Source organism: Ascaphus truei, chromosome 17 (assembly GCF_040206685.1).
Source record: "Ascaphus truei isolate aAscTru1 chromosome 17, aAscTru1.hap1, whole genome shotgun sequence".
Lineage (NCBI taxonomy): Eukaryota > Metazoa > Chordata > Amphibia > Anura > Ascaphidae > Ascaphus > Ascaphus truei.
Window position 1 is genome coordinate 36,495,644 of NC_134499.1, and position 27,976 is coordinate 36,523,619.

At 43.1% G+C, this 27,976-nt stretch overlaps 1 protein-coding gene across 2 annotated transcripts; it reads right to left on the bottom strand.

The window, feature by feature from the left end:
* Positions 1-1,000: 1,000 nt before the first annotated feature.
* On the bottom strand, positions 1,001-23,640 carry ABHD6 (abhydrolase domain containing 6, acylglycerol lipase). Of its 2 annotated transcripts, none has more exons than XM_075574810.1 (9): positions 23,521-23,640; positions 16,558-16,743; positions 15,496-15,652; positions 13,863-13,976; positions 11,088-11,220; positions 10,230-10,387; positions 7,456-7,510; positions 5,121-5,221; positions 1,001-4,548 (listed from the first exon to the last, which is right to left on the bottom strand). In XM_075574810.1, exons 2-9 carry the CDS (start codon positions 16,674-16,676, stop codon positions 4,372-4,374), a joined length of 1,014 nt encoding a protein of 337 aa, XP_075430925.1. In that variant the 5' UTR covers positions 16,677-16,743; positions 23,521-23,640; the 3' UTR covers positions 1,001-4,371. The 2 variants fall into 2 exon arrangements, with proteins under 2 accessions (XP_075430925.1, XP_075430926.1); XM_075574811.1 differs by lacking the exon at positions 23,521-23,640 and adding an exon at positions 21,358-21,504.
* Between the last annotated feature and the right edge of the window lie 4,336 nt (positions 23,641-27,976).

A 27,976-nucleotide genomic window follows, 5' to 3' on the forward strand; every position in this document is an offset into this window, starting at 1 on the left:
AAACCCTGATCTATTGGTGGACCTTGAGGACTGGAGTTGGCCACCCCTGACAGTCCATAGTTTCATACATAAGATAATACGGTGCTTGCCCCTCTGGCAAAAAAGGGTTAAAGATATTAAATGATGAAACATGGGGATGGGTTGGACTGCAGGACTTTCAGCCAAGCAGATTGTGGTTAAGTCTTATCAGACTATTTGATCAACTTGCCTACCTCAAGGTCACCTCGGATATGGGGCCTCTCTGTACCGTGACCAAGTGGCACTGCAGCAGATAAGCTAAAATGACAAAGTCGCAGAACAAGTGGCTGATCTAGGGCAGGGGAGCTCAACTCAACACCCCAAACAGGTCAGGTTTTCAGGATATCCCAGCTTCAGCACAGGTGGCTCAATCAGTCCCTGCTTCAGTCAAAGACTGACCACCTGTGCTGAATCTGGAATATCCTGAAACCCTGACCTGTTTTTTAAACAATCAAAAGATCACTTCTATGAGGAAAACAGAGGTACTTGGGTTTAATGTACTGTACAAGCTATAATCTTGAGAACTGGACTTTTCCTTTGTTGCGTCCCAGGTTACAATGACATGATGTCACAGTATATGCATTGGTGGAAATGCATTTTTCCAGTCAGTGTGAGATGTGATGTTAATCGATTTTTCTAAAAAAAAACAAAACAGTTTACTCTTAGAAATGAATAGAACATTGCTTTTCTTTTTTTATATTAACTTTATTTCATATAGCGGTTTTCTCCCAAAAGCGCGTCACAATTACAGTATAGCGCGCGGTACGCAGCACATAGGAATGTTACAGACACAGTCCCTGCCCAGATGAGCTTACAATCTATGATTTTGGTGCCTGAGGCACAGGGAGATAAAGTGACTTGCCCAAGGTCACAAGGAGCCGACACTGGGTCCCCCTGCTTCACAGTCAGTGTCGTTGTTATCAGAGTGAGTGTCTGTACTCACTGAGCCGCTCCTTCTCCATTAACTCTCTAACATTTAATGTTGTTTAAAAAAAAAAAAAAAAAAAAGAATAAGAAAATTATTATTGAAAGACAAATCATATTAGTTGCAAGTACTCAACGGAAATGCGGCAACATCATTCAAATTGAATGTAAATGCTTTTGCAACAAATTCGTTTTTAAGGATTCCCAAATTAAAGAAAAACCAACCATACCCTAAATTACAGCTCTCTTTTACCAAGTTCTCTTATAACTAAGTTTTGTGTGCGTCAGATATGGCTCTTGGTTATAAGCTAATGAAACAATTACTTAGTGCCCAAATTAGTCCCATATTCGATGAATCATATAAAAGTCAGATTGATCTCATTAAAACAGACTTTGGCACCGAACACTTACATCTCACTAACGTGGAGCCTTGTCAAATGATGGGGTATAATGAAGGTGCTGCCTGTGTGTGTGCATGTGCGTACATTTAGCTTTAGTGTGGAATATAAAATAATGGGTGAGATAATGTGAGTGCGGGGGCAAAAGTATTTCTACTAAGGTAGCACTGTAATTATGTGTTTGAACAGTACAAGCCATCCATGGAATTCACAGAATTCATTCAATGGCTCTCAAATATCTTCTCGGGGCGAGCGGTCCCACCAGCTTTAAGGAATATCATTTCTTTCTTTCTCTTTGCACACAGGTGAATTCACCGAGTTTCAATATCAATAGGATATTGGTTTGTTGTCTCAGAAAACTTGGTCTTGGGAGGGGTTTGAGAATCACTGCATTCATTTATCAGGTACAATAATGTACAGTATTTAGGAAGTTATACAAACAGGCAGCAGCTGTGTGTAGAAGCCTGAATTCAATCTACCCTACAAATTAACATTTTTATTGCTTATAAAATCAACCTCAAAAGATTTTCCCTGCAATAAACAGCACAGCAAGCCTGGTCAATCACTAGTTTTGCTCATGTATAAGTACAAAAAAAGAATCACTATAGGAAACAAGATGCCATGTCTTTGTTTTATTTAAATCCCAGTATGTAGTTGTAATGTTTCAGAATGTGCATTCTACAGTTTAACCAACTTGTTATTTTAAAAGATGTCTACTCCTGAGTAGGTGGTTGCCATGGCGATGCTAGCAGTAATGGATTTGGGCCTACACTTTGATTTAGAGCAGAATAGCTTTGAAATAATGACGCACTGACCAGCCATGCCACGCTCTACAATATATTTTACAGACATAATGAATGCCTCTGTCAACGTTTATTTAACGTTTGGGAGCCTAAGACAAAGACCTCTGTTCTACATGTTGTGTAACTGCTTCCCCATTCTGGAGCAGAGTGCATCATCTAAAACACAAAGAGGACAGCTTCCCAGCATGTGGAATATAAAGTGAGCTACGGGGACTTGACCACGTTCGCCAGGAACGGGAACTGGGTCCTCACCAACCAGCATCGCTCACCTCCTACTCCACTCATGCCAGGACAGATGCAGAACATGACAAATGTTGACATTAAGGATGTATGCTCTCATTGCACACGTTTGGTTGTGTGTTTATTGTCTGGGAGAGGCTTCTTTATTCCAGTCTCTGGACTTACCATGAATAGGTCAACAAACCCTACACCCTCCAGCAAAAAAAGAAAACAAATATGTGTTTTCTAACTGCTAATCCTAGCAAAGGAACACAGCATATCGCAGGCATCGGAGAATGTTTAAATAAATGTGTTTGTGTACATACACTTTAGGCTCCTGCAGCGGAGACTGTTCAGATGCCAGAATTACACGGCTTGTACTTGTAAACATTATTGATATATCCTTTCCTCTCCCCTATCACAAGTGGGGTTTTCTGGACAGAAAGATCTCCGGTTTAGGATGCAGAGAAACAGAACAGCATTTTCTTTTATTAGATGTAAATTCACAGCACAGTGTGCACCGTAAAGTAAAATATATCTTTCTCAGTATACAGGCAGTCCTCGTTTTACAACGCTTCGCTTTACAACAAATGGCTTATCCAACGCTATGCAATGCATACCTATGTTCATTTTTACAACGCCAAAATGGCTTATCCAACGCTCTTACGACGCTTTGCAACGTTGTGTATGTGTGTATATATATACACATAAACAACGTTGCAAAGCGCCGTAAGAGCGTATATATATAATATTATATTATACTATATAATATTATATTATACTATATATTATTTATTATGTTATATTATATATATAATACAGTATATACACTATATAATTTATGTGTGCGCTGCATATCTTATTGCCTGCATAAAATATTTGGTGTATTTTAGTGTTAAAAATGCCTTCAGGAACGGAACCTTTCATTTAAACAGTGTTCCTATGGGAAAACGTGTTTCGCTTTACAACATTTGGCTTTACAACGCCATTTTGAGTAACGCATTGTGTTGGATAACCGAGGACTGCCTGTATTGTGCTCAATTCCAGTCCTCAAGCCCCCCATCTTCCCGAACGGATCAGGTTTTCAGAATATCCCAGCTTCAGCACAGGTGGCTCAGTCGTTGATTGGTCAACTCCAGTCCTTAAGGGCCACCAGCCGATCAGGGTTTACAGATATCCCTGCTTCAGCACAGGTGGCTCAATCAGTGGCTCAGTCTTTGACTGAGCCACTGATTGAGCCACCTGTGCTGAAGCAGGGATATCCTGAAAACCTGACCTGTTGGTGGTCTTTGAGGACTGGATATGGCCACCCCTGGCGTAACGTCGCAGTTAAGTATACCTAGCGCTATTTCCCTCTTCTCTCCTTCCTCCAATTTAATTAAACATCAGGATGAGAGTAACGCCAAGAAAAACGCCATGAAAAGTTAGTGCAACATTATGCTACTATAGCTTCAGATTAAGCCGACACTTATGAGATAGGGATATCCTGAAAACCTGACCTGTTGGTAGCGCTTGAGGACAGGCGTTGGCCACCCCTGGTGAAGACGTTGTTTCAGGTATAGTATTACTGCTCCTCCTGCTCACGTTACATACCGGAGATAAACAGGCTCGAAACGACGGTATCATAGGACTCAGTGCTCTTAATTTGCAGCTCGCTTAAATGGGATCAGCCTCATAATTAAGGATTAATAGGAGGGGTCTGCAACGCATGCAGGCTGCTCCCGTGCCGAAGAGGTTATTGTACCTATTTATTCATCCATATATTTCCTTAATGGCCAACTAGGTACCTTCGCAGCGTTAACCCTTAAAATGTCAGAGATGCTTGCAACACATTGCTCAGGCCCCTGGAGCGCAGAAGAGGTTAATTCAGACATCATGTTTATCAGTTCATATAATGTAATCTCTAGGAACTACATTACTTTTCCTATTTGTTCTACAATATCCCTGAGCAACTGTCAGAGCAATGCAACAGTGTACACTTCATGCCTGAGCCCTCCACATCCTGGCTATTAATCTTGTTTCTTGTTGTTCGCTGTGTTCTGAGGGGCAGATAAAAAGTCCACTATCAGTTTGGCGGTTTTTCTGGGCCGCTCCATTACCACCGAGTGTCCACAGTTTTCCAGGATCTCTACGTGACTGCCGGGAATGGAACCCGCCAAAACGTCCGCTCCAGAAGCATCCAACACCTAAGGAAGGAGGGAGACATTCACTGAAATGGTCCGTGTGTATTGTATTGTGTCTTTATTTATATAGCGCCATTAATGTACATAGCGCTTCACAGCAGTAATACACGTGACAATCATATAAATAACAAATACAGATAACGGGTCATGGGAATAAGTGCTTCAGACATAAACGTAACATTTAGGAAGAGACGTCCCTGCTCCGAGGAGCTTACAATCTAATTGGTATGTAGGAGGAACGTACAGAGACAGTAGGAGGGCATTTTGGCAAGTGCTTCTGCAGGGGGGCAAGCTTTATGTATCATGTGTCTAGTGATATCTACGGTGCTACTCATATGCTTCTTTAGCAAGTGTGTCTTAAGGTGGGTCTTTAAGGAGGATAGAGAGGGTGCTAGTCGGGTATTGAGGGGAAGGGCATTCCAGAGGTGCGGGGTACGTGTCAACGTATTGCTGGAGTATTACTGTTTTGGTGATTGGGTAGCACCAAAAACTATAAAGGACCCTACTATGAAAACCACGGGAAAGAAATAGATTACACTGGTGTAGTCACATTTAGGAATAAGAGACACATTTACCTGATCCTGTTTGCCCCAGATTATTTGGGTAGGAGCTACTATTTTGGTCATATTTTCCTGCAGACTGTGTCTTGACTTCTCATCCACTATATCTAGAAATACTTAAGAGGAGAGAGTTCAGGTATTAGTTACAGGCTGAGTGTGGGTTCTGTGCACTGCTTAAAAAGAAATGCATGCCCTTTTTATTATTATTTTGTTTAGCATAGATTTGAAGCAGGGGGTCTCCGGAGCTGAACCCCATTAATTTCAGCTCCAGGGACCCCCTGCTTCCCGAGATGCAGACCTCCCAAATGGGTTGCGGCTATCTTGGCAAAGTTTCAAACTCCCCGTGTCACGTGGGCCAATAGGAAGCCGCACCTGATGACATCACGGCTTCTTATTGGCCCACATAGCGCGGGAGCGCTGAAAAGCGGCCATTTTGTGAACCCTGGTATCCAAGCCAGAGCGGCTACCGGCAACCCCTACTGTATCTCCAGAAGCAGGGGGCCCCCCGAGCTGAAATATTGATGGGGTTCAGCTCTGGAGCCGCCCTGCTTCAATCCTGTGTTAAAAATAACAAGAACTTTGCAAAAAAACTCACATGCTTGGATTCCCGCTTTAAACTGATATTGTTAATGTGTGTGAAGCAACACCTATATATCTAATACAGCCAATAATATCTAATTAGTACTAACTATAGCTACATGTTTAATGATGTATGTCTAGTACTATAAAGTAACAATCTCCTCCCCCCTCCAGAAACCTATATGAGTTTAACGCATATAATGTTAGTATCGTGACCGCTGATCATGTCCCTGTGACGGTAGGGGCAGATGTGAATGCTTTGAATAAGGTTCAAGCCCGGCATAACCCTACCTGTCAGTAATACATTTGTATTATGTTTAGATATCTATGTTCTGTGTAACTTTGTTCCAGCACTTCAGGAACCAGGGGTTAATTTTGTGTTCAGCTGGGAATGTTGCAAAGTTGTCTGGGATATTTCCAAGTAATTCTTTTGATGTTACTCTTTTAATGTCGCAGTTACACCCACCAATCAGGGGCTGGGTCGTAATGGAAGCACCTGCCAATGTCCCTCCCTAAATGTAGCCTGGCTGTGCCATGGGGTCTGAAAGATTCAGTCTCGGGCTAAGTGCTGTTCTATGTCGGTGCCAGGCCTGGAGTCCAGTTCCAGAGGACACTGTGTGGGAGAAGAACAGGGGACTTCTCCTCAGGGAGGTCCCTGCGCTTTGTCCTGCAGGGTATTCCCCAGTTGGGCGTGTGTATTTCTGTATTGACAGTTGTGGATCTTATTGTCCAATAATTTCAATTTGATCCACTCTGTTGTTCTGTCTGGCGAATTGACCGCTGGTGTGTTAGTCCTGGTCTCCCGTGACATGCTAGCTCTGTCTTGTTGTTAAAAACCATGATTTTCTTCCTTTCTAGCGGTGCTGGAGAGCTCCATTTTAACCTCCCAGACTTCTACAATTTCAAACTCTTATCTCCTGAACAGAGCATCGCATTTAATTAAAACAGCGTTGGAAATAGATTTAAGATGCATCACCTGCAAGTGGATTTTTTTTTTTTAAATGCTTTTACGGATTGTGAAAAGCATTACTACACAGCCTTAAACCTTACCGATTTCTCCAGAGTGCTACTGCTAGAAGCGCAAGAAAAGAATCCTCAAAGACAACCTTGTTATTAGGTAACATTTATTACCGAGCATCACTTATTGCACCTTCAGCAAAAGTACACTTTGCCAAGGGCCACGGGGTCTTTGAAAAACACATTATACAATATAAGAAGCTTTGCTTGGCAGAAATTCCCTTCGTATTGTGCTTAATCTAGGTCTCATGTGGCCATCTATTATGCATTTTATTTCAGACTATTAAAATCCGCATGAATTTTAAACAATGTATATTATTATATGTAGCATGTACATGGAGGGTGCAATAAAAAAATATATTAGCAATACAAAGATCGCTATTTAACCCCTTTGTTGCCAAAGAGGTCAGCAATGCAGAGGAGTGAGACTGTAAAATCAGGGGTGGGGAACTCCAGTCCTCATGAGCCACCAACAGGTCAGGTTTTCACGATATCCCTGCTTCAGCATAGGGGGCTCAATCAGTGCCTCGGTCGAAGTCTGAGCCACCTGTGCTGAAGCAGGGATATCCTGAAACCCTGACCTCATGGTGGCCCTTGAGGACCGGAGTTGCCCACCCTTGTTATAAACATCCCCAGGTAGAAGATGGCCCACTCCATGCTAGAGGTTTGGCTCTCGGCTTTATTACTCGTTATGTATCACTGCTCTGATTATAGCAGATCTTTTGTATGATGCTATCAGGTAATTAATACTTACATTTTCTGTAAAATTCATTGTGAGGAATGCGTACATCAACTAGTCCTTGCAGAACCTGCAATTAAACACATACATACACATTTATATTACACACATACATATAAATATATACACACACATATATATACACACACATATACAGGCATACCCCGGTTTAAGGACACTCACTTTAAGTACATTCGCGAGTAAGTACACAGCGCCCAATAAGCAAACGGCAGCTTGCGCATGCGCCTGTCAACATGTCCTGAACAGTAATACCGGCTCCCTACCTGTACCGAAGCTGTGCACAAGCAGGGAGACTATACAGCCTGTTACAAATGTGTTATTTACATCAGTTATGCACGTATATGACGATTGCCGTACAGTACATGCATCGATAAGTGGAAAAAGGTTGTGCTTCACTTTAAGTACATTTTCGCTTTACATACATGCTCCGGTCCCATTGCGTACGTTAATGTGGGGTATGCCTGTATATACATAAAAATAATCAAACTACATTGTACTATCCTTGTTTTCCAAAATTATTATACCGCAATGGTATGATGAATTCCACACCTCTCACAAAAATAGATTTCGTGATCAAGTCTAATAAAGACGTGGAAAATACAAGTACCGTCCTCTTGAAATAATGATTAAATCTGCAAATATGGTTAACATGTGTTTGGCATTGCTGCCCATGTCCGATGATCCTATAATCTGCACATTCCAGATTTCCTCAGAGAAATCAATTCCACGGGAAATATTTCACACTTCCTGACTTCTAACAAAAGAACATGTAATTTCTCACTGCTTCATATAACCCAAAATAGCTATTTATTAGGAAAACATGATTTGCTTACCAGGATATATTGGATAATGTAAATTTGGCCCTATTAAGCCCTGTATATTTATCCCTTTTGCTGTGTTTCTGGCTATTCTGCCAGTGAACGGGTTAATGAGAAGTAAATATTAGACACAAGTCCAATTTTACTTTGTATATTTGTTTCCGAATGTTAATTTTTTTCAGAATAAATGCATTTTCCCATTTAACACACACAGGCTTCTCTAGCACGTTGGGGAAATGTACGATACAGTATTATTTGATACTGAAACAAGATGGATATAAATAAATAACACATTTTTATCGGCACAGACGTGCATTTATCTATTTGAATGCCCTTTTAGATTGTACATTTAATCCGATACATTTGGGAGAAGTTAGGAAGAGCAGACAGCCACTGGGAAGCCAACGTCCTTTAATGAGCGATGGAAATCTGACGGTCAGATTCCCTGCCATGGGCCATCTGGGCTCATAGGAAGCCGGAAGCACGCAGGCTCAGTTCCTGTAGTATAATATGTAATCGTTAAGATGCCTAGAAAAGATCACTTTTCTGTCCTTCAAATATGAGCAATGAACATTGCGTCTTTGTTCAGATGAACGTATTGAAATGGCAATCGTTCCTAACTAACCCTCTTTTTGTATTGGAACCAAGGAGTCCCCTGGAGTTGAACTTGAGCTATTTATGTGCTCCGGATCCAGAGTTACTTACGGGTGAAGTTACTTGTATTACGACTTGGTTTTTAAAGGGGGATTTTAAATGGCCGTCCAGTAGACAACCTCAACCGATTATGTTGCTGGCCTGAGATTTGGCAGCCATTTTGTTTCCCCTGGAGGGAGATTTAATCTCTGGAACTTCGCTTGTATCTCTGGAATAAGAGCTGTACAAATTGAATAGGGCAGGGTCGGGCAACTCCAGTCCTCAAGGGCCACGATCAGGTCAGGTTTTCAGGATATCCCTGCTTCAAAGACTGCGCCACCTGTGCTGAAGCAGGGCTATCCTGAAGATCTGAACTGTTGGAGGGGCTTGAGAACTGGAGTTGAGAACCCCTTCTCAAAGTACTGTATACACAACATGTGTAGTACTGAGCAGTGCAATTTCATTTTTCATATAAGCGGTTTCCACACTACAGATGTATTTCTGATATAGGGCCTTATTCTATATTGTCCAAAGCAGTGAATGGGGCAGTTCGGACCAAAAAACTGACCAAATAGTCGCTTCAGATGATACAGAATTACCCCCATAGTGGTTCATAGTTGTTATAGGAATCACAAACTGGATAACATTATCCTTGCACGGCAGATGAATATCAGAGAAGCAAAGTCACATTATTTTAGCACGCCACCAATTGTCCACACAACTGATAACAGCCCTATTTTTAATTTAGGCTCTCTCTAGTATCTAAGATTTGGGGTGAGAAGAAAAATCAGTGGTTCTGTACCCGTATCAAACTAGATACGGTAATTTGTGCAAAAGTGCAAAATGTCTGTAAAAAAATAAAATGTAATCTTTTAGTTCTTTAAATAACAAGAAACATATTGTTCAAGTTGGATCATTCTAACGCCAGTTTCTTAAGCAGATAGATAGCGACACAATAGGTGAGATGATAAATTCTTCAAAGTTTAGGTGTCTTCAAAGTTTAGGTCTCCTCTGGGACAGAGATACAAAGTACATCTTTACTCCCACGGTCATAATGCATTTCTGCATTTAATGTGACCAAGAACAGTGGAACAACGTTTCAACCTGAAACGTTGGCTTGACACTGTGCTTGGCTGTCACATTAAATGGAGAATTGCATGAAGAACTTGTGAGTAGAGATGTACTTTGTACCTCTGTCCCAGAGGAGACCTGCACGTTGAAGAATGTGTTTGTCTATGTAGTGTTGGCTGCACGAGCCGGACTATCCCCGCACTTTGGAGCAGAGATGATAACTTAATCCATATTGTTCTGCTTTACCTGCTGGGGAATCCTGAAACGGACATATGAGCAAAGTTTCAGCATCTCCTCCATTTCTCCAGCCGTGGATGGGATCAGAGGAACAGTATGGACATTGGCCGTTTCCTTTAAGACTTTCAGCTGTTTTAAGAATTTGCTCTCATTCGGGTACTTCAGCCCTAAGTATGAAGACCACAGAAAGAGACACAATCATCACTATAAGCTCTTTTCAGGAACTCTTGTGCTTTGGGGTTTATTGACAAAAGTCCACCAAGACCCTAAACATTGAAATGAATGGCCAGTAAGAAGTGTCAATGTTTGTTTTTAGTGAATAAACCCCATATAATGGCATTATAATTAACCCACTGATTACAGCCCTGCTATGGCACAGACGTAATTAGGAGATTTTTATTAAAGACTTCTGAAAGTAACGTTTTCCCAAGACTGTGGGTCAAACAAGGGCATATTTGCCACTTTTCCTTACATTTTAATGAAACTGCCCCAATTTTAGGCAGTATACTGACCATTACTGAGGTTTTCCACTGACAGGCAGAATACAATCAATCAGTGGCTCAGTTGTTCATTGGCCAACTTCCATCCTCCAGGGCCACCAACAGGGCAGGTTTTCAGGATATCCCTGCTTCAGCACAGACGGCTCAATCAGTGGCTCAGTCTGTGCTGAAGCAGGGATATCCTGAAAACCTGCCCTGTTGGTGGCCCTGGAGGACACGTGATCTGGCATGATAGAGAGAGGGGCGTGCTGACAAAGAAGAGAGACAATCACTTCTCTCAAAGTTGCCAGGTATACGGCACGGCAGTTTTAGTGGGATGTACCCGGCGCTGTACTTCACCGAGGCAAAGAAGAAAAACTGAACTTACCTGCCGGACAAATGAGGGACAGACTGCAGAGGTCAGATGGGTATTGGGCAGCATAGACCCCGGCAACATTTCCACCCATCGATGTGCCAACCAGGTGAAAAGGCTTCTTGTTCAGATTGATGCTTTCAACAAACTGTCATGTAAACGATACAATGTTGCACTCGTTAACCACGTCACATTATTAATCTGCGCAGAGGGCGTCATTATCGGTAAATACCCCTCTCCAATAAAACCTTAAAGCTGTCATTTGCAGCGATTGCTATTTATTTCCCCCCGTCTCCCCCCCCCTCATTCCCGTCTCCCCACCCCCCCCCCCCCCCCGTCTCCAAGCTGGTTTTATTTTTTTTATTCTGATGCCTTGTTCTGGAGATATAAGTATTTGAAATATTAATTGAGGTTAAAATGAAGCTCTCCCCAGAGCCCGTTGCAGTCTAAACAATACCAAGGTAATCTAGAGATTAAGAAAATCATGTGTTGTAACACCAGAGCAGGACATGCTAGTGAGGTAAAATACTAAAATAGTGTGAATTAAACTTATATAGGATTCTGGGTGGGGGGAGGGGGGATTGCTGGTTTAAGTAGGTACAAATCATTCAAAGCGCAGCGTAGAATGTTCATTTTATCCCATAGGTCCAAGGACTGTGATACCTCTTACTGGAGCAATGTATCAACCGCAGACTGCAGCTGTGAGACCATCAGACGTGAGACCGCCGCCGCCTCGAAACTTTGTGCACAAGACAACCTTGTATGGTTTACTATAAAGGTATCACAGCCCACAAAGTACCTCACTCTTTCTGGGCCCAACACGGCACCTGTCCCCTTTCCATATTTACTTTAGTCCGTAATATGCAGTTCACTTTTCCCACTCCCAAAGTATTCAATAATAATAATTAAAAAAAAGAAGAAATAATATGTGATTACATTTTTCTAGCAAAACGTATATTTTTATGGTCATTGTTGCTGATTTACCTATACATTAGCCACAAGCTTTTATTGAGTTGCATTATTTGTTAAAGCTTCTGTTAAAATGGAGGGACCAGCAGATGGCAGTGCAAAGGGTGGGGGGCCGTGTCGGTCCTTCCTTCCATGTAGTAACAGAGGAGGGAGAGGGATTGGGGGGTATGCAACTTTTTACTGGACCAACAAGTAGTTGATATTTTACAAGGTTTCCAACCTCTCTGGGTCTTTCAGACCCTAACAAAAAACCTGAAAGTATAATATTGACACGAACATGTCCTGCAAACACTTAAAATGTCAATTTTATTGATATACAGTAATGTCACAATGCTGAAAAAGCCATCGGGATCATGATTTGGATTAAGCTTTTGGAAACCCTTTTAGTGAATGCAAAGATGAGCCAGATGGGGTTTAATCTTATACAAGTGCATGACAACGGAGGATTTTAATCTTCAAAGAATTAGAATGCAGTAGCAATATTCAGAAAGTAACTGTGACATGTGTTAGGGCAATCTATTAAAAGGGCCTGTGATATCATCTCTTGTGGTTACATATTTATACATGTACAAGTGAATGCTTTTGTGATAAATCTACGAAGGTTGGAAAGGGTTCCATGCGTTAGTGCTCAGATAATCTCTTGAGAGGTGAAACCAGATCGTTGTGTAACAGTTATGCTGATAACAGAAAAGGTAACTAGATGAACTGGGTTCAATAAGGAAAGGGAGGTTTGGTATAAAAATAATTGTACCCAAGGAAGGGTTAACACGCCAAAACGTTGTGCGCTGTCAATCTTTACTTATACAGGCGGTCCTCGGTTATCCAATGGAATCCGTTCTGGAAGTAGCGTTGGATAGTGAAACCGTTGTAAAGTGAGTCCCATGTTAATCAGTGACGGTGAGCGTTGAATAGCGCATTCCAGCGTCGAAAAACGGCCCTTCCAGTTGCATTGTAAAGCGTTGGATATGCCAGGGGTCTCCAAACTCAGTCCTCAAGGGCCACCAACAGGCCAGGTTTTATGGATATCCCTGCTTTAGCACAGGTGGCTCAATCCGTGGCTCAGTCTTCAATTGAGCCACTGATTGAGCCACCTGTGCTGAAGCAAGGATATCCTGAAAAGCTGGCCTGTTGGTGGCCCTTGAGGACTGAGTTTGGAGATCCCTGGGACATGCCATTCGTTGTAAAGTGAAACGTTGGATAACGAGGACTACCTGTATACACTAGCGGAAAGTACCCAGCGTCGCTCGGGAATTCCAAGAAAACAACCCCATCCCTCCTCTCACCCCATCCCTCCCCTCCCCTCACTCATCACTTTCCTTTAAAACCTTATGATGACCCCAATTATTTCCGCCTCTCTCCTTCTCCAGCATTCTTAGTTTCCCCTCACTTGCCAACAGACTTCCTCTACGCCTGCTTTCTGTATACACTTTATAGCTATCTGACTCTCCTTATCTGCCACTAGGCTATGTGCATTATGATGTCAAGTGCCAGATACATAGCCTTCCAGATACAACACCCAGTGTCGGACTTTCTTAAGTCCTAGAATTTAAGAATGTATCCAATTGTATTCAAACAGACAACAACCTGCTCCTGGATCTCAGGAACCATCATGCAAAATTTGGTTACGATACGTTAAGAGGTGTCCAAATGCAGCGAACAGAGATCTTTCCAAAATATATAGTAGATGAATGGTCTGCGGACCTTTTATCACTGAAACAAGTGCGTATATCTTCTTCTGGTTACAAATAATTGTACCTTCTGAGCACAATCACACTGAATGTAACCTCAATCATTCGCGATGCAGACACACTGGTGCAGTACCTGGTGTATCCTTGTAACTTGCCCACCAATCGAGTAGTCGTCTAAAGCAGAGCGCGTGGTGCCCTCGTGGCCGGGCATATCTACGCAAACCAGGTGCAAGTTCTTCGGAAGAAACTGTGAGGAAGACAAGTTACAGACACAGGGTTTTATAGTCCGGTCCCCAGAATAAAAGGAACATGGCTTCAGTGGTTAAAGCAGGAATAACCCCCAGCAGCCAGGGGCGTACAGACAGAGGCATTACATATATCGGAGGCCATAGCATCCAAAGTCTATCGCGACAGATCAAGATAGATATATAGATATTTTAAAACACTAATAAATGTTACGTTTGACCTATGTGCTACTTTGCGGGAGCATCTCTCGTTATGTAAACACCCCCCCCCCCGCCTCATTTTTGTTGTCTATTATTTTCGGCTCACTGACATGTCCCCCACACTCCCTAACAACAGAATGTGGTGTGGGTAATAGAAATATTCTTGGCATTTGATGTTCTATGAATGGACGAGGAGTTGAGCGATTTTCTTCATGTTGTGGTGGTTGTAGACAGACAAATGGCCAGATATATATAGATAGTTGTAGAGTGCAGGTAACACTATAGTATATATGGCGTTTCTGCAAAATAGTCGTCATTTGTTTCATAACGTGTGTATGTGTGTGTGTGTGTGTGTGTGTGTGTGTGTGTGTGTGTATATATATACACACACACATACTTTTTTTAAGTTATGGTGGGTGAATAAGGCGACAAGAAACCTCCACCTGTCGCCTTTTTCCCCCACCATAACTTAAAATGTGTATGGTAAATCCTACAGCCATGAAAATTGCAAAGCCAGCAGTACAACCAACCTCACACTGATGAGACCCATTAAGGTTGAAACATGTCTGTGAGTGGTTTCTCTGGCTTTGCATCTGATTCCCATGCTGTGCTTAAAAGCTGTGTTAACAGCGAGCATTAGCTTATGAGGTTTCCATGTAAAAATGGATTTCAGGCAAAAGGTGACACGGTGTGCTCATTTGCATGTCATTTCCCAGAATCCCTTGCTGCAGAGGAAGCACAGTATGCTAGGTGATAATGGTGAAAGGCAGGGTTGCAGACCTGTCTAAGACATGTGAATGTGCACACAAGTGATCTTTTTATTTGATATATATGCACACTCAATGTTAAGTATACTACAGAGGGTATCTGTGCTAGATTAAAAAAATATTCAATTAAAGAAAAGACCAGAATGGTCTAATTATCTGTACCAGACAAAATAAATGCAAAAATAGAGGGTGTTTATTGACTCATTTCACCCAGGAGCCCGCAGTTTCGGTCCCCAAATGGGGGATCTTCAGATATATAACCCCCTATGTACATAGCGCTCCGCAGCAGTAATACACAGCATCATAATAGAACACATCATGGGAACAGGTGCTTAAGAGTAACACTAGGAAAAGGAGTCCCTGCCCCGAAGAGTTTACGATCCAAGCGGTAAGTAGGGAGAACGTACAGAGACAGCAGGAGGGTGTTCTAGTAAGCGCGTCTGCAAGGGGCCACGGTCAGCGCATCCGAGATGTATAGTAATAGCCAATAGACAAGATAATAACATATACCTTCCAGAATAGTAGCATTCCAAGCGCTGTAATGGACACCCACCTTGACTATAGCTAGCCACATGTCTTTATGAGCAGAGAAGCCATGTAACATCAGTATTGACTGCTTGGGACCTGGCCTCCCTCGGTAAGTGTAGCAAAACTTGTAGTTCCCGTAGCTGGCGTATGCCACCTGCATTCCCAGAGCTCTGCGCCAGTACCTGCAATAAAGGAGCCACGCTGCTTACAAATGAAGGAGGATACACAGGAGTCTGAGCATTCAGCTGCAACATAACGAGCGAGGGTATCCCCGATAACCGTGGACCATCTCCAAAAATTATCTGTATAAGATTGGCATGTTTAGAGCTCAAAAAAAGTAATGGCCTATGGCAGGGGGGTCAACTCCAGTCCTCAAGACTCCCCCAACAGGTCAGGTTTTCAGGATACCCCTGCTTCAGCACAGGTGGCTGTCAGTTTCACCTCAGGTAGCTCAATCTGAGCCACTGATTGAGCCACCGATGCTGAAGCAGGGACTGATTGAGCTACCTGTGCTGAAGCAGGGATATCCTTGAAACCTGACCTGTTGGGGAGTGTTGAGAACCTCTTTTCTATTGATTTTTTTCAGGGGGGCACAAATACTACAGTGGAGCAAAATGCATTATTTATCTGAGTTTTAATAGCAATATTTTTGCAATGCCATTTGTCTTTTTATTTTACACAAATCATGTATTTGGGGATATAGTATATCATATTTCCCCAGCTCGATGGTTGAATCAGGTGCTTTCTAATAGATTTTCTGAGCAGGATTAGGAGTGTTATATGAACTAATAGGAATTCTCCAGTGGATCCTTTTGGATTAGCCGGAATGTGATTCACATAGCAATGTGTGGCTAAATCTATTCTAAAAAGCATAAGAACAGCTACCCGGGGGATACACTGGGCACAGAAATTAGGGGATGCCCTATATTATTCTTTGATTAAACACAACCCAAGGGGGGGAAAAATATGACATTTTTCCAGGATCTTTAAAATGACTCAAATACTATGAGAGTTGAGCAATTTCTTTTTAAGAGCTAAATATGGGTTGACTAAAAAAAGACTCGTCCACAATTCCTCGACGACTTACCAGTAATAAACTTTGATGAGTGCAGAAGGCCACAATAAAAAAGAGGCTACAAAAGCCAATATCGGAATAGCCAGGGTGCCCCCTGCGATCAGGAACATGTTAAGTACATCGAGGTCCATCTTTCTTCAGGTTCTGCACTATCCGGGAAGGGAGCGGGTTACTGATCAGCGGTTTGGGCTGTTACGTCTGTGGGTAATAGGATAGAAAGACAGGGTGGGTCATATATCACAGTAAAACAATGCAGATTCATCAGCGAACGATTGTGGGATAAATTTACCAAGCAGTCTTCTGCCATAAGGCACCTTCCAGACCACTCAAGTCACTGGGTTTTAAGGCGGCTTCCAGCACCAGAAGGTGTTTTATGGCAGAAGGCGGTTTAGTAAACATGGGCCTGTAGAGACAGTTATAAGCAGTATAACGTGCAATAAAGTGATAAGCCTCTTCAACAATGTAGGTGTTAAATGCCCTTAAATATTAATCTGTCAGTGGGATAGGAAGAACTAACCTGGATATTAAGGATTATTAATCACTGTGTTTTTGTGGTGCTATAAAATAATCAAACTCAAGCAAAATTGTCAGCATACAGATTCAGCCATTCTATCAGCTACACTGTACGTCTCTTGCCACATGAAACGTCTGTTTGTCAGCAGGTTTCTCCTTGTGTTAAACATCAGCACAGTTTATCACTGACGGAAGCCTGTGATTCCAGTGCAGGAGGACCATCTCCGCACTTACAGTGTGGTCAGGAGGACCATCTCCGCACTTACAGTGTGGGTCAGGAGGACCATCTTCGCACTTACAGTGTGGGTCAGGAGGACCATCTTCGCACTTACAGTGTGGGTCAGGAGGACCATCTCCGCACTTACCGTGTGGGTTAGGAGGACCACCTCCGCACTTATCGTGTGGGTCAGGAGGACCATCTCCGCACTTACAGTGTGGGTCAGGAGGACCATCTCCGCACTTACAGTGTGGGTCAGGAGGACCATCTCCGCACTTACAGTGTGGGTCAGGAGGACCATCTCCGCACTTACAGTGTGGGTCAGGAGGACCATCTCCGCACTTACAGTGTGGGTCAGGAGGACCATCTCCGCACTTACAGTGTGGGTCAGGAGGACCATCTCCGCACTTACAGTGTGGGTCAGGAGGACCATCTCCGCACTTACAGTGTGGGTCAGGAGGACCATCTCCGCACTTACAGTGTGGGTCAGGAGGACCATCTCCGCACTTACAGTGTGGGTCAGGAGGACCATCTCCGCACTTACAGTGTGGGTCAGGAGGACCATCTCCGCACTTACAGTGTGGGTCAGGAGGACCATCTCCGCACTTACAGTGTGGGTCAGGAGGACCATCTCCGCACTTACAGTGTGGGCCAGGAGGACCATCTCCGCACTTACAGTGTGGGCCAGGAGGACCATCTCCGCACTTACAGTGTGGGTCAGGAGGACCATCTCCGCACTTACAGTGTGGGTCAGGAGGACCATCTCCGCACTTACAGTGTGGGTCAGGAGGACCATCTCCGCACTTACAGTGTGGGTCAGGAGGACCATCTCCGCACTTACAGTGTGGGCCAGGAGGACCATCTCCGCACTTACAGTGTGGGCCAGGAGGACCATCTCCGCACTTACAGTGTGGGTCAGGAGGACCATCTCCGGACTTACAGTGTGGGTCAGGAGGACCATCTCCGCACTTACAGTGTGGGTCAGGAGGACCATCTCCGCACTTACAGTGTGGGTCAGGAGGACCATCTCCGCACTTACAGTGTAAGTTTTTTGTTCTGCATATTCCGAAATCATACATGAAATGCAAGACATGCACACATTTCTCATTTAGATTACAGAAGGTAGGGACACAGCAAGGCAAAAGGGATACTTGGCTTAGTGTCAGAATGAGACGAGAGTTACAATAATCTGGTTTTAAAGAGGCAATCCTATGGTCACTTTAAAAAAATAAAATAATAGAAATCTTTTTTGGTTTTATTATGCGCAGCCTTTGATTTGCTTTATTGAAAAAGAATTACCTAAGCTGCCGATCGATTAGTGATGTTAGGTCACGTGACCCGAAGGCGTCATTTGACTCGAGTTGCCATGGCGATGCGTCACATGATGCCGCGTTGACGAAGACAAGGTAGGAGGCACTGCAGAGGCCTCACGCGCTCCCCCGGCACTTAATTTAAATGCTGTGGGGAAGAGCGCGGGGCCTCTGCAACCGCCGCGCCCCCCCAGAAAAATCTTGCACCCCCCACATCAAATACTACAGACCTGATTTATTTTTATTTATTTTTTAAATACACAGGTAGGATATTTCATGGATTGCCCTTTTAAAGGGAGCACCCAGGGGTGCAAGAGAGGGAAGATGCCACCTTGCTTTGGGCTCCAAAATGACTATTATAAAAGCACTGCAGTGACGGAGTACATATTTGACACATCTGCACGTTATATACAAAGTATCACAATGCAATACTACTCTGCCATAAGCAAACTCAAGCGGTGACTCTTCACATAGTTTCTTCACCTTTGCTTATCTTTACAACCTATTAATATTGTGTCACTGCAGCAAGGTGACCTTGTGTCCCACGGAAGGGAAAGCCCTGGAACGTGTTGCTCCTGATCACGGAATTAAAGGCAGTTCTCATACACCTGAAACTAACGGTTCTTTTGTTTCTCCTGGGATTACCAGCACTCCGGTCACACACAAGAAGGTTCTACGGGGGAAGAATCTCCAAGCGCCAATTCGGATCCGTCAATGGCACAATAACTCACATCGGCCGTTAGAGACTCCCGGCGAAAAAACGTTCACCTATGATCAAAAATCTCTCTCTGCCAAGTATAAACCAAACATATGGCAGTGCTAATCACACCGATTTCATCTGCCACTTCTCTGTGTCAGGGCTGGCCAACTGCAGTCCCCAAGAGCCACCAACCGATCAGGGTTTACGGATATCCCTGCTTCAGCACAGGTGGCTCAATCAGTGGCTCAGTCTGAGTCACTAATTAAGCCACTGGTGCTGAAGCAGGGATATCCCGAAAACCTGACCTGTTGGCAGCCCGTGAGGACTGGAATAAGCTACGCCTGCTCGATGTAATTGCATAATGTGAACAGAAAGGTTATTGGCCTGTGGGACAAAGCACACGCCATCATTCGTGAGCATGTTCCTCCAAGGTTGGACAATTGTATTCCGCTTTGTCAGCAAACTTTTGCTGACTAAGGGACATGGCAAAACCTCTCCGACACCAAAGGGGTTAAAAATACAGCCCTGCTTTGCTGAAATTGCCCTTGTATTCCTAATTTATCTGTTTGTAAACTAAAACAAAAAAAGTGTGTAAAATGGTGTTATCCACCCTACTGTCACATGTTATACTATGGTGGATCCTGTAGGAAAGGATTCTGGGTAATGTCATGAACTCTGACCCTAGATCCACAAAGTCCATTAAATCCGGACACATACCGTGACGTTACCTAAAACAGGAACGGATGTTATTTCCCTGGAGTTTAATGCGTATCCTTAAAGCTAATTATATGCAAAACCAGCAGCAATTCTGCATCTCATTAACATTGGCACGTTAAATTATCTTTCAAAACAGGATGGTAAGTATGTCCCGGGCTGATACAGACCCGGAAAAGGGCATGGCTCGTGCTTCTGGTAATGAAGTCACTAAAAGCTACTGGGGTTGAAATGCAAGAGAATCATAAGCCTGCAATGGTGATCACAACTACGTAACGTCGTAACCAGTTAAAACTGCAGTTCAGTCAATATCCTGCATGTGTGTTTTTTTTAATAAATCAGTTCTGTAGTAAGAAAAAATACTTTTAGCATTTTCTGTTTTTAAAAAAACAACTTTGAAAGACTAATTTTCTTGTATTCTATTTCAACAACCATTTGCTAAGGCACTGCCCCTTCGTGTCCTGTCACAAGCCCTGGCACACCCCTTTGTCAGCCCTGCCCTCCCTCTAGCACATGTCAGTGCAGGAGTGCTCATGAATATTCATGAGCTTCCACTGACAGACAAGCAGAATATAAACAGATCCCTTCACTAATTATGTCACCAAATTTCGACCTATCAATACATGGAGAACGAATTGACCTGCAGCTATACAGTTCTTTAGGTAATTAGAGATTGCACACATAAAACTATTGAAGTAAAAAAATAAAAAAAAAAATTAAAAAAAAGACTGAACTGCAGCTTTAAACCTTCCAGTAACGGATGTGTTAACGAGCGGCATAAACCCTAAAAAGGGATTGCAATAAAACAGAAGTTGAAAGGGTTAAATAATTGGAGAGTATCAAAAATCCGTAGAGTTACAAATAAAGATAGAACAACCGCTTGAGTCCGAGGAGCCTGTAAAGCAAGAGGTTAACCCCTTCAGTATAACATGGGTTAAAGAGCTATAGAGATTAGAACACATTATGTAACCACAGTCCCAAAAGAGTTACAATATCAATAGAGTACACCAGGATATCTCCACTATAGAGATCCGAATAGTGTGTGTGTGTGTGTGTGTGTGTGTGTGTGTGTGTGTGTGTGTGTGTGTGTGTGTGTGTGTGTGTGTGTGTGTGTGTGTGTGTGTGTGTGTGTGTGTGTGTGTGTGTGTGTGTATCTGTGAATATACAACTTGTTCAGGAAAAAAGGGACCCCTTCGTTTTTCATCATATCTTATATATTGTTCGCTCAATCCCCATGAATGTTTGCACAATTGTAGGTCTGTTATTCAGATTAACACTACATAAGAAGCACAATGTAGACCAGGGGTGCACAAACTTTTCAATCCCCCCTGCCTGCTATCCCCCCCACCCCCTCTTACCTGGTGTCCTACGTCTTCTGACGTCACGATGTCATGTGACATCGCGTTGCCATCATGCGACCCCGCGGCATCATTTGACACCACGATACCATGGCGATGTGTTGCTGGAAGCCGTGGGAGACCAGGTAACTGAATTTACAGGGGCCTTGCGTGCGCTCCCCGGAATTTAATTTAAATATCTTGGGCGAAGAGCGCGGCGCATCTGTAACCGCCGCACCCCCCCCCCCCCCCCAGAAAATCTCACGCCCCCCAGTTTGCACACCCCTGATGTAGACAATCAATTGATATTAACTAAATTGATGCCACTGTATTAGGTCAACAAGTGCCAGATGCACTGCGGGAGGTAAGTGTTCACTTTAAGAGAAATAGGAGTTCTTCATGCGTAGTTGGTAAATGTGTTACACTGGTGTAATCTAATCTGAAACACTAAGATAACTATGTTTGAGTTCTAAGTATGGTTCAAAGTGTGTGTCCACAATGTCCTCCTGCAGAAACACGCGCCCGACGACGAGAACGCCGCTGTCTGATTGCATAGTCGATAACACGTTAATCTAGCTGCTCTCCCTGCAGAACGATACAAATTACATTTTCAGTCCCCCTAGCGCCCATCCTTTATCAGGAACATTTTATGCAAGCGTTTTGGACCATAATTTTTGCTGTCTCCAGCACTTTATAACGTACAGAACTCTGTGTGTGTGTGTGTGTGTGTGTGTGTGTGTGTGTGTGTGTGTGTGTGTGTGTGTGTGTGTGTGTGTGTGTGTGTGTGTGTGTGTGTGTGTGTGTGTGTGTGTGTGTTTGTGTGTGTATTTATTTATTTTTAAGGCAAAAACAAGAGAAGCACTTTTCGCATATTTGTTTTTGTGACAGTTAGACTTCTCATTTTACACAACTATTTCTATTAAGTATATTTTCTTTATGTGTCAGTACATTAGCACTTTTTTCTATCACAATCATATCAAGTTTTCTTGATCACTATTTTGTGTGTGTGTGTGTATATATAATATTTATTATATACATTTCTGTACAGAAAGAGTTACTTGTGTGTATGTGTACAGACACATATACATACCTTCCTAGTATGTATACACACAGACAGACATATATATCTATTCAAAAATGGAAATAATAGAGCCATAGATCAGAATATAAACTCCACAATGATCATAATGCATATACTGAACGTATACATACATACATACATATAAATGAGTACTTCAGTATTAGGTGATAAATTGTTAGTCCAAATAAAAAAGTTATCACCTAATACTGAAGTACTATCGCGGCTATTTCCGTTCCGTTATATATGTATGTGTGTCTGCACGTGTGTATATGTATGTGTGTGCATATGTATGTGTCTGCGTGTATATATGTATCTATGTGTGTATATATGTGTAAATATGTATATATGACTGTATGTATGTATATGCGTGTCTGTATGTATGTATGAGTGTATATGTATGTATGTGTGTATGTATATGTGTATATTTATGTGTGTGTGTGTGTGTATATTTATATGTATGTGTGTGTGTATATGAGTGTATGTATATGAATGAATGAGGCATGTATATGTCTGTCTGTATGTGTGTATATGTGTATAAGTATGTGTGTATATTTATAAGCGCTATGTACATTTATGGCGCTATATAAAGACACACAATACAATATGTATGTGTGTGTGTATTTATGAGTGTATGTATGAATGTATATGAATGCGTGTCTGTATGTATGTGTGTATGTATGTGTGTATGTATGTATGTCTGTCTGTATGTGTGTGTGTATGTGTGTGTGTATGTATGTGTGTATGTATGTCTGTATGTATGTATGTCTGTATGTGTGTGTGTGTATGTGTGTGTGTGTGTGTGTGTGTGTATGTGTGTGTGTGTATGTATGTATGTGTGTATATATGAGTATATATACTGTATGAGTGTATGCATGTATATGTAAGCGTGCGTCTGTACGTGTGTATATATATATGTATGTATGTGTGTATATATGTATGTATATGTACACAGACATTACCTCTTCCCGTACAGGAATGTATAGACACCCCCCACATACGATTAGAATGGGCCGGAGCCGGTATCATTACACACCCCCTATATATATATGTGTATGCTACACACATAGTGCCTGACAATGCAGGGCGCGGTGCTGCGGCCTTACCTGCCCCCTGCCGCCGCGTGCATAAGCTCCGGTAACACAGCCGGTCAGTACCGGGATCACGGGGCCCGGAACCGGCACCGCCGCACTCTCCCAATGGCGAGGGAGCAAAGTGCAGCGGCCGCACATACAGCGCCGCGCCGCCAGAGGGCAGAGCGGTGCAAATCCCATGCGCTACCGAGCACACAGGTCACAATGAGCATGACACCTTGGTTAGTTGGCTGGTTGGTTAGTTAGTTAGATGGCTGGTTAAAGGGCTAGTTAGATAGTTGGGTAGTTAGATGGTTAGTTGGCTGGTTAGTTAGATGCCTGTTAGATGGTTAATTAGCTGGTCAGATGGCTGATTAGTTTGTTAGATGGTTGGTTGGCTTGCTGGTTAGATAGTTCGTCAGTTAGATGGCTGGTTAGTTATTTTGTTCACAATTCTGATTCTTATAGGAATTCTGCACCTGATTAACCACAAAAGGCTCAATGCGGATCCCACAAATTACATTATTCTATAATAGGGGATATAATGAAGGGTTCCAGTTTTCTGTGATTTTTTTGTGTATAAAATGTGTGTTTAATTTGTATTTTGGGTTTTTCATTTTTTTTCCATCCTTGTTAATTAGTGTTAACAATGAAAAGAATGGACACACATTTGAATTGGGTGTTTATTGGTGTACTATATTTTTGCTTCCATACTTCCCCTCGTGTTACCTGTGTCTCCCACTTGTGTCTGGCCTGGTACAAGAGGTAGAACTCACAAGGAAAGGGCCTTCGTATCTGTTTTTGGATGTATGTATATTTATATAGCGTCATCCATGTACATAGCGCGTCACAGCAGTAATACACGTGGCATAATATTATAACACATAGTGGGAATAAGTGCTTTAGACATTAAAGTAACATTAGGATGGGGAGTACCTGCCCGAAGAGCTTACAATCTAAGTACTTTTTTTAACTTGAAATGCAAGATGAGGCAGTTGTTTTTTTCCGGATAAATTATATATATCAAATAAAAAAAGATAACTTGTGAGTACATTCACATGTCTTGGGCAGGACTGCAACCCTGTCATTTACCATTATCCCCAGCATACAGTGCTTCCACTGCACCAAGGGATTCTGGGAAATTGCATGCAAATGAGCACACCGTGTCACCTTTTGCCTGAAATCCATTTTTACATGTAATCCTACAGCCATGAAAACTGCAAAGCCAGTACAACCAGCCTCACACTGATGAGACCCATTAAGGTTAAAACATCCTGTGAATGGTTTCTCTGGCTTTGCATCTGATTCCCATGCTGTGCTTAAAAGCTGTGTTAACAGCAAGCATTAGCTTATAAGGGTTCCATGTATGGATTTCAGGCAAAAGGTGACACGGTGTGCTCATTTGCATGTTATTTCCCAGAATCCCTTGCTGCAGTGGAGGCACTGTATGCTGGATGATAATGGTGAAAGGCGGGGTTGCAGACCTGTCTAAGACATGTGAATGTGCTCACAAGTGATTTTTTTTTAAATATGCTATACGGTGGAGGTTTCGTCGCCTTTTTCACGCACCATAACTTAAAATGTGTATCGCACGCACGCACGCACGCACGTAGAAACAGCGTCAGTGAAAAAATAACACGTAAATAGAAAATTTGCTATTTGGAAAAAGAGGAAAAGAATACACGAGTAGAACGTCTCGAGGTGCCGGTGTGACCAGGAAACACTGTGGCACTGACTCCCAGAGTAACAGATACTAACGAAGAAAAGTCCCAAGCACTCGCATTCCAAGTGAAAAAATAACGACTTCCATTTATTCCATAATGTGTTCAGCAAGAGTGACAGCAGCAAAGAGAAACCACGTTTCAAGTCACAAACAGGGAAGGAAGGAAGCTTGACACAGAGTGGTTGTGACCTGAAACATGGTTTCTTTTTGCTGCGGTCGCTCTTGCTTAAAACATTATGGAATAAATGTAAGTCGTTAGTGCTGGGGACTTTTCTTTTTTAGTGTGTGTATATATATATATATATTATTTTTTTCAGTAATGATAGAAAAGCCTCACTCTGCTAGAGAAAGATCCCACAACTTGGGCTTTTGAGGTTCACTGGTAATCCAGACCACGGGCGCGCAATCTGGGGGGCGCACGATTTCCCGGGGGGCGCACGATTTCCCAGGGGGCGCGCAGCAGTTGCAGAGGTCCCGCGCGCGTCCCCAAAGGCCTGTAAATTAAATGCCGGGGGATCGCGTGAGGCCTCTGTAACTCACTTACCTTGTCTTGGGTGACGCATCGCCATGGAAACTCGGCATCAAATGACGCCGCGGGGTCACGTGACCCTGCTGCGTCATTTGACACCGGAGACAAGGTAAGGAGGGGGGGGTCGCGAGCTGTGGGGGGTGCTAACTGAAAAGTTTGCGCACCCCTAATCTAGGGAGCACAAGTTAATAATCTTTGCATTCACATGTGAGAGGTTACCATAGTAACCTTTCCACTGCGCCGGGCTCTGGAGAGCGCTCCCTTTTAACCTTCCCGACACAATATTAAAAAAGTTTATATCAGGATAAAAACAGTGTTGGCAAGAGGAAGAAAAGAGTTTCTTACAGGGCCAGGTCCACAAAACCGTGCTCCACTTTTGATATGAGTGGGAGTAACGGCGTGTAAAGCTTAGCACCCCTTAGTGGATCTGGGCCAAAGTAGGTCAAAAAATAAAATGCAAAAAAAAATATATGTCGATCAGTGCGGAATAGCGCTGTAACGGAGATCCAGTGAACTTTGCCCCTTGTGTAACACCTTTATAGTGTGTCGCAATCTGGTATCATACAATAACTTCATCTTCTGGAAATGCTGAGCGTGAATATCACAGGTTTAGCTCCTGCAGAAACTAAACACGAAACAGGAGCCGAGTAAGGGCACTCTGCCCCCTGCTGGGTGATTGATGAATATATTAAAATAAACTTTATTAGTATCCAATTAAAATGAGTGTTAAAACGACAATTAAACGCATAAGTGATCCTAATGTATATACATTATGATGTGTTCTGGATCAATGATAAGCTACTGGAATAAGAACTTAAATGTATGGACGTATTAGTAGCATTGATGTGGATCAAAATATCCACTGACCCTTTAATAAGAGCAAGAACTCTAGTGTTTAGCTAAATAATCACTGTCGCTGGAGTGATACCCAATATCAGCAACCCCCCAGATCCTCAGGCAGTGTTCTTGCTGATAGTGATGCCCTTGCCTGGTCTGCCCCCTTGATCTAATATGCTATGCAAAAAACTTGATGCCTAGGTAGTGTAGCACAAGGAGCACCACACAGTAGTGAGAGAACCAGTAGCTCACATGTGTAAATATGGTAACGTTAAGGTAGCGAACACAATGTAAGCGCACACTGCTAGATGGTGTAAGGATTCTGGGTAAACTCTTCCAAACTCACTTAGGCCATCGGGTCTTAGATAAAGGAGCATGTTACACGTGCAGTTACCGGCAACAGTGTTGCCAGACGGTTCCTTCCCAAAGGCATTTAAATGAAATGCCGGGGGTCCCTTACCTTTGCTCAGATGGCTTGTGGCGACAAGGGGTAACGTGACACAGCGTTTTCATGGCAATGGGACGTCACATGACGTTGTGACGCCAGAGCCAAGGCGGGGGCAAGCAGGGGAGGAGAGCTGGCAGGGGGGCACAGGGGAGAAAGATTGCGCACCCCTGCTCAAACCCACTACCCTAAAAACCCCTGTCCTGAGTATGCAGCGACGGAGTGTCCCTCTTTGGCCGAACGCTGGCGGGGACTTGGTTGCGGGGAGGCTGCCGTGACCAAATGTCCCATCCCGTAGCCGGGTGTCACAGTTGGGGTCAAAATAGAGGACTTGATATGAAATGATGATAACACACCGTTAGGTTGGTAATAGCAGTATTGTCCTAGCGTTTGGGCCATAACCATTAAACTCAGGGAGCTTGTGCTAAGGGACTCCGTTGAATATACAGTATGTAGAACAACCGGTTTCTCCTCCCTACAGCCAAAATGCCACGGTACTGAGTAAAACGTGTTTGTACTGGGGACAGTCCCCTATATTTATATCACTTACGTATAGATATGGGCAAATTGGTCAACATTCGAGCCGAAAATTTGCTGTGGTATTCTGAACGAAATGAAATTGGCGGATGAATCTTTGAAGGCGGATTGGACAGTAACATTTTTAGGACGTGTACTCCTAAAACCGCCGTTGTTTTCGCTTTGCCGTCACTGTTCGGCGAATGGCTTAACATCCGCCGATCAATGTTTATACCATCGATACCAATGTGCAGAGAGTCGCGCTCCAACGTTTGAACATTCGTGCACAAATTTTTTCTGATGGAACAAAAGAGAGAGGCGAATTGGAGACTGAGCCTCGAATATCCGTGGCTGCGAAGACACGCCACGTTCGCAGGGAACGCCAATGTCTGCGGGGGGGGGGGGAAGGGGTGGAGGGGAAATCGCCATTTTTCAGACG

Coding starts and splice junctions, on each gene's coding strand:
- ABHD6 (XM_075574810.1), bottom strand. CDS start 16,676: ATGGACCTCGATGTACTTAACATGTTCCTGATCGCAGGGGGCACCCTG. Junction 13,977..15,495: donor TGTGGCTAGCTATAGTCAAG/GTGGGTGTCCAT, acceptor TCTTCCTCACAG/TTTCTTCCGAAGAACTTGCA. Junction 10,388..11,087: donor GTCCCTCATTTGTCCGGCAG/GTAAGTTCAGTT, acceptor CTTCATACTTAG/GGCTGAAGTACCCGAATGAG.